General features: G+C 45.0%; 1 protein-coding gene across 2 annotated transcripts in view; it reads left to right on the top strand.

The window, feature by feature from the left end:
* MMD (monocyte to macrophage differentiation associated) overlaps positions 1-12,097 on the top strand; it is a 534,703-nt gene that overhangs the window by 480,836 nt on the left and 41,770 nt on the right. For both annotated transcript variants that reach the window (XM_086930869.1, XM_086930868.1), the window contains exon 6: positions 10,526-10,627. In XM_086930869.1, the coding sequence (XP_086786995.1) occupies positions 10,526-10,627 (102 nt within the window). The remainder of the gene's footprint in view (positions 1-10,525; positions 10,628-12,097) is intronic.

Here is a 12,097-nt window from a genome sequence, read left to right as displayed (position 1 = left end):
CCCATCTCCTACACCATACAACTCAAGGGAAATGGACCACTCAACAAAAAATGCTCCACATCAATCACCTATTGCTGCAAGCAGTATTCCTAGCACTCAAGTCCTTCCAAGTACATGTACAGAACAAGACTGTCCTGATCCGGACGGACAGCATGACAGCCATGTTCTACATTAAAAAACAGGGAGGAGGGGGGACACACTTTTTGCAACTGTCCCAGCCCACACAGAACATTTGGAGATGGGCCATTCCACAGAAAATATATCTGCTAGCAGAGCACCTTCCAGGTGTTCACAATCAGATAGCAGATTTGTTACGTCGGCAGACACAACAGATTCACAAATGGGAGCTACTTCAGCAAGTTCTTCTGCCATTCTTTCACAAGTGGGGTCATCCAGACCTAGATCTGTTTGCCACACACGATAACGCAAAATGCCCAACCTTCCCCGCCAGGTTTCCCCACCCGTTGTCCAAAGGCAATGCGATATGGATGAACTGGTCAGGCAGATTTGCATACGCTTTTCCGCCACTGCCACTAATACCACTAGTAGTACGCAAGTTAAGACAACAGTCTCTCAAGATGATCCTAGTAGCTCCCACATGGGCACGACAACCGTGGTTCACAGCGCTGCTAGAACTCTCAATGGTTCCACACCAAAAACTGTGTCTGACACCATCCATGCTAACGCAGAACCATGGCGACATCAGACATCCAGATCCAAATCAACTGAATCTAGCGATCGGACTGCTGAAGTCTTAGAGTTTGGTTACCTTAACCTACCACCAGACTGTATGAATATCATTAAGGAAGCCAGAAGACCTACAACTAGAGCCTGCTAATCAGCAAAATAGAAAATATTTGCTATTTACTGCAACAATAATCAAATTGATCCACTGGATGCTTCTATCCAGAATATTATCTGCTACCTTCTACACTTACAAAGATGTAGTCTAGCATATTCATCTATAAGGCTTCATCTTGCCGCCATTGCTGCGTACCTACAAAATTGACAACATCTGTCATTATTTAGGGTGCCGACAATTAAAGCATTTATGGAAGGATTGAAAAGAATCATTCCTTCTAGGTTACCACCCGCTCCAGTGTGGAACCTAAACATTGTTCTTACCATGCTCATGGGACCCCCTTTTGAACCTTTACACAAATGTGAACTGCAATTCCTCACATGGAAAACAGCTTTCCTTATTGCTATTACCTCTCTCCGGAGAGTAGGTGAAATTCAAGCTTTCACCATACAAGAACCATTTTTACAACTACACCGTAGCAAAGTGGTCCTAAGAACAAATCCAAAATTCCTTCCTAAAGTCATTACTCCATTTCATCTAAACTAATCAGTAGAGTTGCCAACTTTTTTTCAAAACCCAGACTCTCTAGCAGAAAGAGCTCTACACACCCTAGACGTAAAAAGAGCCCTTCTATATTACATTGATAGGACTAAAACCTTTCGAAAAACAAAACAGTTGTTTGTAACTTTCTCACCGCCACATAAAGGCAACTCCATCTCTAAAGCTGGAATTACTAGGTGGATTGTAAAATGCATACAAATATGCTATCAAAAAGCAAAACGTACATTAACAATTCCTCCTAGAGTGCACTCCACACACAAACTAGGAGCCTCTATGGCCTTCTTAGGGAACATTCCTCTAGAAGACCTATGCAAAGCAGCAACATGGTCTGCAATACATACCTTCACTAAACACTATTGTGTTGAAGTGCAAGCAAAGCAGCAAGCTGCAGTAGGCCAAGCTGTCCCCAAAACTCTTTCAATGTACTGCAACAGATACAGGCGACCACCGCTAGTGGAAGCACTGCTGTATAGTCAATGCTCAGTGTGAGATCTGCAGCTCATATGCCTCGAACGGTAAATGCTACTTACCAGTGTGCATCTGTTCTTGGCATGTAGAGCTGCGGAGTCTCACACGCCCACCCGCCTCCCCGGGACCTGTATCTGTTCCAGTTCTATCGTAATTAGATATACACACATGGACATCCCTTTTTTCTATTTCTACTAACTTCATCATTTCCCATCATGGCGAAAAACAATCTATTGTCCAAGGGATGAGTCACCCATCTCGTGACTACGAAGACTTCTTCAAAGATGATAACAACATGCAATCATCCGAGCCCAACACCAGGTGGCGATCTAATGCTCAGTGTGAGACTCTGCAGCTCTACATGCCAAGAACAGATGCATACTGGTAAGTAGCATTTACCTATCCAAACTGGACCCTCAAAAGAGGCTGTAAACGAGCTAGAAACTAACCAAGGGAAGTTCTACTTGAGCACCATCAGAAACATTCTGAAGAAGTTACGTTGATATGTGACACCACGTATAACATTGCTTCAAATTCGATTTCCAAATCAATAAAAAAAGCATTAGAAGGTTTTGGAAACCAACATCAGCAAATGGACAAAATCACTGTTCTCATACAAAAAAGCGAGGAGCATCAGGGACGCTCTGGTATAACTTGCCCATGGAAAACTGAGAATGAAGCAAAACCGACTGTCCTGAATGCTTGGGGCCTGCCCAGAGTCCAGTGACATTTCCCTTGTGGGAATTGCAGTATTTGCCTCTTAACTGCACCCACCAAAACTTTAAACCTGGAAAGTGGATGTACCTGGACGCAACGCTCACATACCAATTGTAATTCAACTAACGTTTCTATATGATCACTTGCCCCTGCAGCTTGAGGTCTGTGGGCATGACCACAGGGAAAATTTAAACAACGCATGTGTGAACATCGAAGCAACATCCGATGTAGAAAGAGTGCCACAAGAATGACGGAACATTTCTTACAGTTTAATCCAACGACAAACGATCTGCGATGGACCATTATTGAGCAGATTGCATCTGGAAGCAATTCAACGCAAAGACTGTTCGAGAAGGAACAGAGGTGGGTTTACCATCTTGCAACCCACACTTTGGGACTTAATGACAACATCCCGTGGGATTCTGTATTACACCACTAAAACAGTAGAATGGAGATACATACACCTCTAACAATACGTAACCGCTACAAGATTAGTCTGTTTAAACATTGAATTACATTAAAATAAGCACACTCTGCTGAGATTATAGATCTGGCTTCAAAGGTCATTGAATGAAGGATGGTCCTTATGAGCCAATGATTGAACTCCCAATACGGATTCATTTCCCCTGGCGATTAAACGCGCTACGGTTACCTGTTATGAGAATCACACATATAGGTTAGGCATTATGCATATAAAAAGCAAAGAGTATATAGATACATCATGCTAACACAATATATAGATATGATTAATACTGCTAATGTAGGGGAATTTGATTTGTATCCCTCAAGTGACTTCAAGGATTGTGGCTGTTATTCCAGTATGGTTTTACTCCTCAACCAACAACCCAATTTTCTCAAAGAACCCTTATATTTTGGGTATGTTAGTAAGATCTTCTATACGTAAATATTCACAGCTCTCATGTCCTTTACTTGTCCGCTCTGTTTATGAAAACACTGTTATGGTATTATATTGTAACATACAAAGAAATTGATGGTATAGGAGGACTATCTGGCTTATCAGGTCTGGCCATCTTCCCCTCTCCTGTAGCTTCATAGACATACTTAATTGTAAACTCTGTCTTTGCTTCTGGTGCTTTAAAGCTGCCGTTGTGCACCTCATGGAGAGAATTACAAAAAACAATTTGATGGACAGAATGTAGATCAATGTCTTACATTCACCCCAGTCCAAGGATCTGGGCCTAAATCCATCGTTTTTTGCACTCCACACCACCCTGGGTCAGATAATGGCTTTATGCAAATCAGCTCTGACCCTGTGCCCCATGGGAACAGTCCAGTCCGAACTACAACAGCCATATCTTTCCCAGACCGGAATCAAGCATCCGAGGACCGGACCGGTTTCGAGGTAACACCTCTCATCAGCCCGGCTAGCTTGACTCCAGTGGTGTGGAGGCTCTGGGACCCACGTCTGAGCTACCCCAGTACACTCAGGGAGAGAATTACAAAAAACAATTTGATGGACAGAATGTAGATCAATGTCTTACATTCACCCCAGTACAAGGATCTGGGCCTAAATCCATCGTTTTTTGCACTCCACACCACCCTGGGTCAGATAATGGCTTTATGCAAATCAGCTCTGACCCTGTGCCCCATGGGAACAGTCCAGTCCGAACTACAACAGCCATATCTTTCCCAGACCGGAATCAAGCATCCGAGGACCGGACCGGTTTCGAGGTAACACCTCTCATCAGCCCGGCTAGCTTGACTCCAGTGGTGTGGAGGCTCTGGGACCCACGTCTGAGCTACCCCAGTACACTCAGGGAGAGAATTACAAAAAACAATTTGATGGACAGAATGTAGATCAATGTCTTACATTCACCCCAGTACAAGGATCTGGGCCTAAATCCATCGTTTTTTGCACTCCACACCACCCTGGGTCAGATAATGGCTTTATGCAAATCAGCTCTGACCCTGTGCCCCATGGGAACAGTCCAGTCCGAACTACAACAGCCATATCTTTCCCAGACCGGAATCAAGCATCCGAGGACCGGACCGGTTTCGAGGTAACACCTCTCATCAGCCCGCCTAGCTTGACTCCAGTGGTGTGGAGGCTCTAGGACCCACGTCTGAGCTACCCCAGTACACTCAGGGAGAGAATTACAAAAAACAATTTGATTGACAGAATGTAGATCAATGTCTTACATTCACCCCAGTACAAGGATCTGGGCCTAAATCCATCGTTTTTTGCACTCCACACCACCCTGGGTCAGATAATGGCTTTATGCAAATCAGCTCTGACCCTGTGCCCCATGGGAACAGTCCAGTCCGAACTACAACAGCCATATCTTTCCCAGACCGGAATCAAGCATGCGAGGACCGGACCGGTTTCGAGGTAACACCTCATCAGCCCGGCTAGCTTGACTCCAGTGGTGTGGAGGCTCTGGGACCCACGTCTGAGCTACCCCAGTACACTCAGGGAGAGAATTACAAAAAACAATTTGATGGACAGAATGTAGATCAATGTCTTACATTCACCCCAGTACAAGGATCTGGGCCTAAATCCATCGTTTTTTGCACTCCACACCACCCTGGGTCAGATAATGGCTTTATGCAAATCAGCTCTGACCCTGTGCCCCATGGGAACAGTCCAGTCCGAACTACAACAGCCATATCTTTCCCAGACCGGAATCAAGCATCCGAGGACCGGACCGGTTTCGAGGTAACACCTCATCAGCCCGGCTAGCTTGACTCCAGTGGTGTGGAGGCTCTGGGACCCACGTCTGAGCTACCCCAGTACACTCAGGGAGAGAATTACAAAAAACAATTTGATGGACAGAATGTAGATCAATGTCTTACATTCACCCCAGTACAAGGATCTGGGCCTAAATCCATCGTTTTTTGCACTCCACACCACCCTGGGTCAGATATTGGCTTTATGCAAATCAGCTCTGACCCTGTGCCCCATGGGAACAGTCCAGTCCGAACTACAACAGCCATATCTTTCCCAGACCGGAATCAAGCATCCGAGGACCGGACCAGTTTCGAGGTAACACCTCTCATCAGCCCGGCTAGCTTGACTCCAGTGGTGTGGAGGCTCTGGGACCCACGTCTGAGCTACCCCAGTACACTCAGGGAGAGAATTACAAAAAACAATTTGATGGACAGAATGTAGATCAATGTCTTACATTCACCCCAGTACAAGGATCTGGGCCTAAATCCATCGTTTTTTGCACTCCACACCACCCTGGGTCAGATAATGGCTTTATGCAAATCAGCTCTGACCCTGTGCCCCATGGGAACAGTCCAGTCCGAACTACAACAGCCATATCTTTCCCAGACTGTAGTTCGGACTGGACTGTTCCCATGGGGCACAGGGTCAGAGCTGATTTGCATATCGCCATTGTCTAACCCAGGGTGGTGTGGAGTGCAAAAAAACGATGGATTAGGACCCAGATCTTTTGACTGGGTTGAATGTGTGACATTGATCCACATTCGGTCCATCACCTGTTGTTTTTGCAAACTCGCTATAAGTGTACTGGGGATGCCCAGACGTGGGTCCCAGGCACTCCACACCACTGGAGTCAAGCTAGCCGGGCTGATGAGAGGTGTTACCTCGAAACCGGTCCGGTCCTCGGATGCTTGATTCCGTTCTGGGAAGGACATGGCTTTTGTAGTTCGGATTTGACTGTTCCCATGGGGCACAGGGTCAGAGCTGATTTGCATATCGCCATTGTCTAACCCAGGGTGGTGTGGAGTGCAAAAAAACGATGGATTAGGACCCAGATCTTTTGACTGGGTTGAATGTGTGACATTGATCCACATTCGGTCCATCACCTGTTGTTTTTGCAAACTCGCTATAAGTGTACTGGGGATGCCCAGACGTGGGTCCCAGGCACTCCACACCACTGGAGTCAAGCTAGCCGGGCTGATGAGAGGTGTTACCTCGAAACCGGTCCGGTCCTCGGATGCTTGATTCCGTTCTGGGAAGGACATGGCTTTTGTAGTTCGGACTGGACTGTTCCCATGGGGCACAGGGTCAGAGCTGATTTGCATATCGCCATTGTCTAACCCAGGGTGGTGTGGAGTGCAAAAAAACGATGGATTAGGACCCAGATCTTTTGACTGGGTTGAATGTGTGACATTGATCCACATTCGGTCCATCACCTGTTGTTTTTGCAAACTCGCTATAAGTGTACTGGGGATGCCCAGACGTGGGTCCCAGGCACTCCACACCACTGGAGTCAAGCTAGCCGGGCTGATGAGAGGTGTTACCTCGAAACCGGTCCGGTCCTCGGATGCTTGATGCCGTTCTGGGAAGGACATGGCTTTTGTAGTTCGGACTGGACTGTTCCCATGGGGCACAGGGTCAGAGCTGATTTGCATATCGCCATTGTCTAACCCAGGGTGGTGTGGAGTGCAAAAAAACGATGGATTAGGACCCAGATCTTTTGACTGGGTTGAATGTGTGACATTGATCCACATTCGGTCCATCACCTGTTGTTTTTGCAAAGTTGTGCACCTCATGGCCAGATCTTTGTGGATATGTATTTGTATTATATGTGTGATAGTACATAGATAACTGTATACACGTTGAAGGTATGAGACACCAAGTAAACCAGTTTTGCCAATTTTCCTACCTCCTATAACTTTGTTGACCTTACTTAGTCTCCACCTCTGTCTTTAATTTGACACTATTTGCCCTGATTATAATTCTACTTTCTATACGGAACACTGACCAATGGTGATTGCAGAAAAGATGAAAGGGAATTTATAAATTAAAAATATAAATTGTCTATTTTCAAAAATATAAAATAAACTTTATATGTTCACATTAAACTTCCCTGCCAGTAAAATTAGAGAAGAACCATACACCCCATAAACCAGTCATCTCATCTGAATGATTCTGTGCCATAGATCTCATTTATTTTATCAACTGATTTTTATTGACATTTGTTAGGTTAAGTACATATACAGTAAATGTGAGACAACACGTCACAGTATTAGTTGGGTGTAAAACAATGTCATGAATATTGACATTAACGTGAGCAGTCGTCTGTACACATTGTTACCAGGATGTGTTGACTCGACAGAAGATCAAAGGATGCCAACAAGCGAAGAGGAGGAGAAAAAGTTTTGGCAACAGGAGACTAGAACTAAGAAATGAAGATGGGGGAGGAGTGCATTCCTTCAACGTGAAGGATGCTGCCATACACATGTCAGTAATGCAGGGAGGGTCTATAAGTGTTAGTGGAACAAACATCAGACGGTATGGAGCTCTGTAGGGGAGAGCGAGGAGAGGGTGCTACCTGCATGGGTGAGCCAGAAATGTGTAGAGTATCTAGCTCTCCTTCACAGAATTTCCCTAAAAGTGTATCTAAGAGCCCCGCAGGGGGATATTTACAGAGACGCTTTACTTTTTCTCTATGCAACCATGTGCCCTCGGCCCACTCCAGCATGGTAAGTACCCATGCCGAACCCACAGGTGGCTGCGCTGCCTTTCACCTTCGAGTGATTAGGCATTTCGCTGGGTCGGCGAATCGCATTTCAGCCTTATGTTTTTTGGTGCGGTGGTTAAGTTCCAATAGACAGATTTCCCAAGTGTACGAGAGGACAGTGGCTATCCAGTGTTCAAGGTATGTTTTAACATCCCTCCAGTATATTACCAGTGTGGGTCTGGACCAGAGCATATGTATTATTTCTGCATCTGGGGTCAGGCCGCTTTTGTCCAGTTGATATTTCTAGTAGTTATGTACGCTCTATGTAAAATGCATAATTGGATCAATTTGAAGTGGACGTTGTGGGACACAAGGGAAGGATATTGCAGAATAGTCTGCCATTACCTGTCTGTGCAGGTGTGGCTTAAATCTACATCCTAGTGCCCATGCGGTGTGTCGAGGGGAAGTGCATTTGTGTGCTCATGGCGCAGGCTAACCTGAGGGTCTAATGCCTGCCCGTACCTAGTGTGTTGAAGATATTGTGTTACCAGGTGTTTAGCTGGGTCTTGTTGTATCTCCTCCCCAAGAGTGAGTCAGTATAGCAACAAAAGAGACGTGTAGTAAAAATTAGCCAGATGGAAGCTCAGTGTTAGCAAATAACTCATCCAACAGAAGGAGTGATCCATCATTGTACTAGTCACTTAGTGTGTAGTCCTGCTGTGTGCTATATAACCAGCTCTGAGAGAGTAGCAAACCCACTCCCCATTGGCATACCAAGTAATGGCAGCGCTGGAGCATATGGTCTAGTTGTCCAAGTGATGAAAAGGGTTCTGCAATAGCACTGGTAAGCCACTTGGAGGAGGAGGGATATCTGGCGGTGAAGGCCTAGAAAAGGGGTGAAATAAAGTCAGGACGGATTACAAGGTCCAGGAAGGAAGCAATGTTGCAGTGTCGTGAGATTCTGGGCAGCAAGCCAATGTGACACCCATTGCAACTGCGACTTCAGATAATAATGCTCCAGACTGGGGACGCTGAGTCTACCGCCCTCAGTGGGGAGATGCAGTGCTAGCCTGTGATGTATGTTGTGCCAAATGAAGTCCCCGATCATACGCTCTAAGGAGTGAAAAAACAGTTAATGTATAAAAAGCAGACGGTTAGTGAAATAGTAGAGCACTCTTGGTAGAATGGGCCTTTTCGTCATGACCACCCGTCCAGCAACCGACAGGGGCGGTGTCTGGCATAAGAGAATGGTGCACTTAATGCATAAACCGCTTGCATCAAATTGTCTTCAGTAGGTCCTCCGGTGTACGATGTATACGGATCCTTATGTAGCAAAACGTGTCGGATTGCCATTCGAGTGCAATGCAATTTGCTGTGCAAACAGGATGTGGAGTGTGGGTGTGGGTGTGGAAAGGAAATAAGAATGATTTAGACCAGTTGACTCGCTGTCCAGAAATGACGGCAAAATCTGTGAGTTGGCTCACTACAGTTGGGGGTATGGACCTAATATCTTTGAGGTAAAGGAGCATGTCATCCGCAAAAATCGAAATCACGTATATGCCATCTCCCTGTGGGATCCTCAGTCTCGGCCTTGCGCACGTAGGTGCTGATCCAAGGGTTCTAGTGCTAGAGAGGATAACCGTGGGAATAGGGGACATCCTTGGTGAGTCCCACGCTGTATCGTGATGGGGTTAGATATGTCAGTCGATACGGTCCCTTGTGTTTAGGTTAGTATACTTAAATAATCAAGCAAAGGAATATGGTCCAAAGGCCAGAGCGTTGCAGCACCTCGAGTAGAAATGGCCACTCCAGTGAGTCAGATGCATTGTGAAGGTCTAGAACCATGCATGCCTAGTAAGAGTGCTAAGAAAAAGCATACTTAAGTACTCGTAAGAAGCGAGAGACGTTCAATGAAGTGTTTCTAGCGAACGCATAACTGGTTTGGTCCGAATTAACTAGCTGTGGCACCAATACGGCTAGGCGATCTGCTAGTATGTTATCATCTGGGTTCAATAACGCCAATGTGTGATAAGAACCCAATTCAAAGCAGTCTTGTTCCGGCTTAGGCAGTACGATAAGGAGGGCGTCGCTCAACGTGGGCTGTAGGAACGCTGCAGTAAAGGCAGCATCATATAGGTTTTTTAAGCAGGGTGTCAGTTGGGAGGAATCTGTGCTATACTTTTCATTAAGATTGGACATCTGACTTCTGGTGGTTCCTTTCATAGTGAGCAAAGACTCCAGCTCTGTTTTCCTGCAGTAGTTTGGCTGCAAATACTGTTGAGGCATTTCCAGCCCTGGTGATGGCTCGCAAATGGTGTTTGGTGGTAAATGTGGTGGCCTGGAGAAATACACAGGTCTCATCTAGGCCCACCCTAGTGACGATACTGCGCTGATCTTCCTCCCACGACCACATCCATGTGAAGTAGTAGAAGCCCAGGCATCATGTCTTCACTTTCCCATCCTCCCTCCCTCAAGATCGTCTGTAAGTCAGCCATGTGGGTCACTTAATATGGGTTATTTGTAAAATTATTTTATTATGTATATGCTAATCATAAACCCTACTTGTATTATTTACATTTATTAGGTTAAATCTACGTGAACTTGGACCACTAGCATCTCACATGCGTTGGTTTATCTGGCTAATGGCTGTAGGAGGAACCATTTATGTGTTTCTTTATCATGAAAGGTAAGAATCCATTTAATTTTTATAGAAAATAAAAAATATATATTTTTTGAAATGACTGATAGCTCTACAAACTAATATTTATAAAGAAAAATAAATCTAAAACTAATGCATCATTGGTCTTGTTATATATAAATGGTCCAGATTATATGCTTTGCTTTTATTGCTCTCACTGTTGTGCTACTGTGCTTGGTGTATTTCTGGGGGAAGCTAATTTAGTGAGACAGTACAAGGAGTCAAATTATATTGATCCAAGGTGTGGGAGAGGACCAACTGGTTATATATTGGATAAGGGAGAGCCCTGCGCCTCTACACCATCTCTCCCTTTTGCTCCATCGCCCACCGTGCCACCCATCTCTCCCCGTTTTTAGAGCCTAAGAAAATATTGAACGTGACTCTTTCCATGCGGAATGCTTGTCGTAGTTAATTAAATTGGATTATGATTCCTCAACTGTTGACCCTTTCATGTGAACACATGGGTATTTGGATAATGAGGAAAACAGAATAAATATCAACACCAGTAAATTTGAAGCAGTGGATGAGACAACGCATTAACAGCTAGAAAATCATCTACAAAGCAGTATGTGTCTTTCCCAGGTTTCTAGATGGCTAAAATGAAGTGTTGCAGTTAGGTTGTGCTAACAATGCATAAATGACAGAGGAGATTCCCTCCTTAGCTTGGTGCATTGGTGGATCTAGATGAGCCTCTTCATGGGACTGGGGTAAACTTTAACAGGTCCAGTAGTTAGGACATACTCTATCTTGGCATGCTATGACGATAACCCTATCTTGGCATGCTGGGACCATATTGAATGGTGCCAATTTCTAAAATTGTGAAATAATACTCGAAAAAGGGTGTGATGGGCAATTATTTTATCTAGTGTGCACTACACAGACCGTTTCAAGGTTCACAATAGATCTCATTCTAAGTGACTTCTGAGCTAGAGAGGACTTGACAAAAAAGACATGTCGATCTGATGTGGGACCTAAGGAGAGAGAACTGGAGTGGAAACGGAATGGAGAACTTTCTGGTTAGAAATTCAAATCCCACTGATGTACTGAAGGAGAGGGGCATATAAAGCCTTAAGTTTAAATCAACAGGCTGCTGTATTGATTAGACAGGAAGTGGGTTTGGTTTGAACCCACACTATACGCACACAATTTTTTCATCAATAGGTATTGATGTACAGATAGGGCAGTCTTCTCTTGGACCATCTTAGCAAGAACCTGAACGCAGTGGTTGGGTAGGAAATGAGTCATCAGTGTGATCAGTGTCTCAGCTGCCCCAATGGTAAGAGAATTTCCTGAGGCAAAAAAATCCACCACTACACCGTCCCAGTCACTCCCATTATTACCTCTCTTCCCATTCCTCCTCACCCTCTTACCATCTCATAGATATTTAATTAGCCAAATCACTCTGAGAGGTAACTTGTCCTGGATTTTAAAGTAACCCCTGAGCACAGGTAACCCCCA

This window comes from Lissotriton vulgaris, chromosome 7 (assembly GCF_964263255.1).
Source record: "Lissotriton vulgaris chromosome 7, aLisVul1.2, whole genome shotgun sequence".
NCBI lineage: Eukaryota > Metazoa > Chordata > Amphibia > Caudata > Salamandridae > Lissotriton > Lissotriton vulgaris.
Note: the sequence above shows the minus strand (reverse complement) of the source record. Positions and strands in the feature narration are given on the sequence as shown.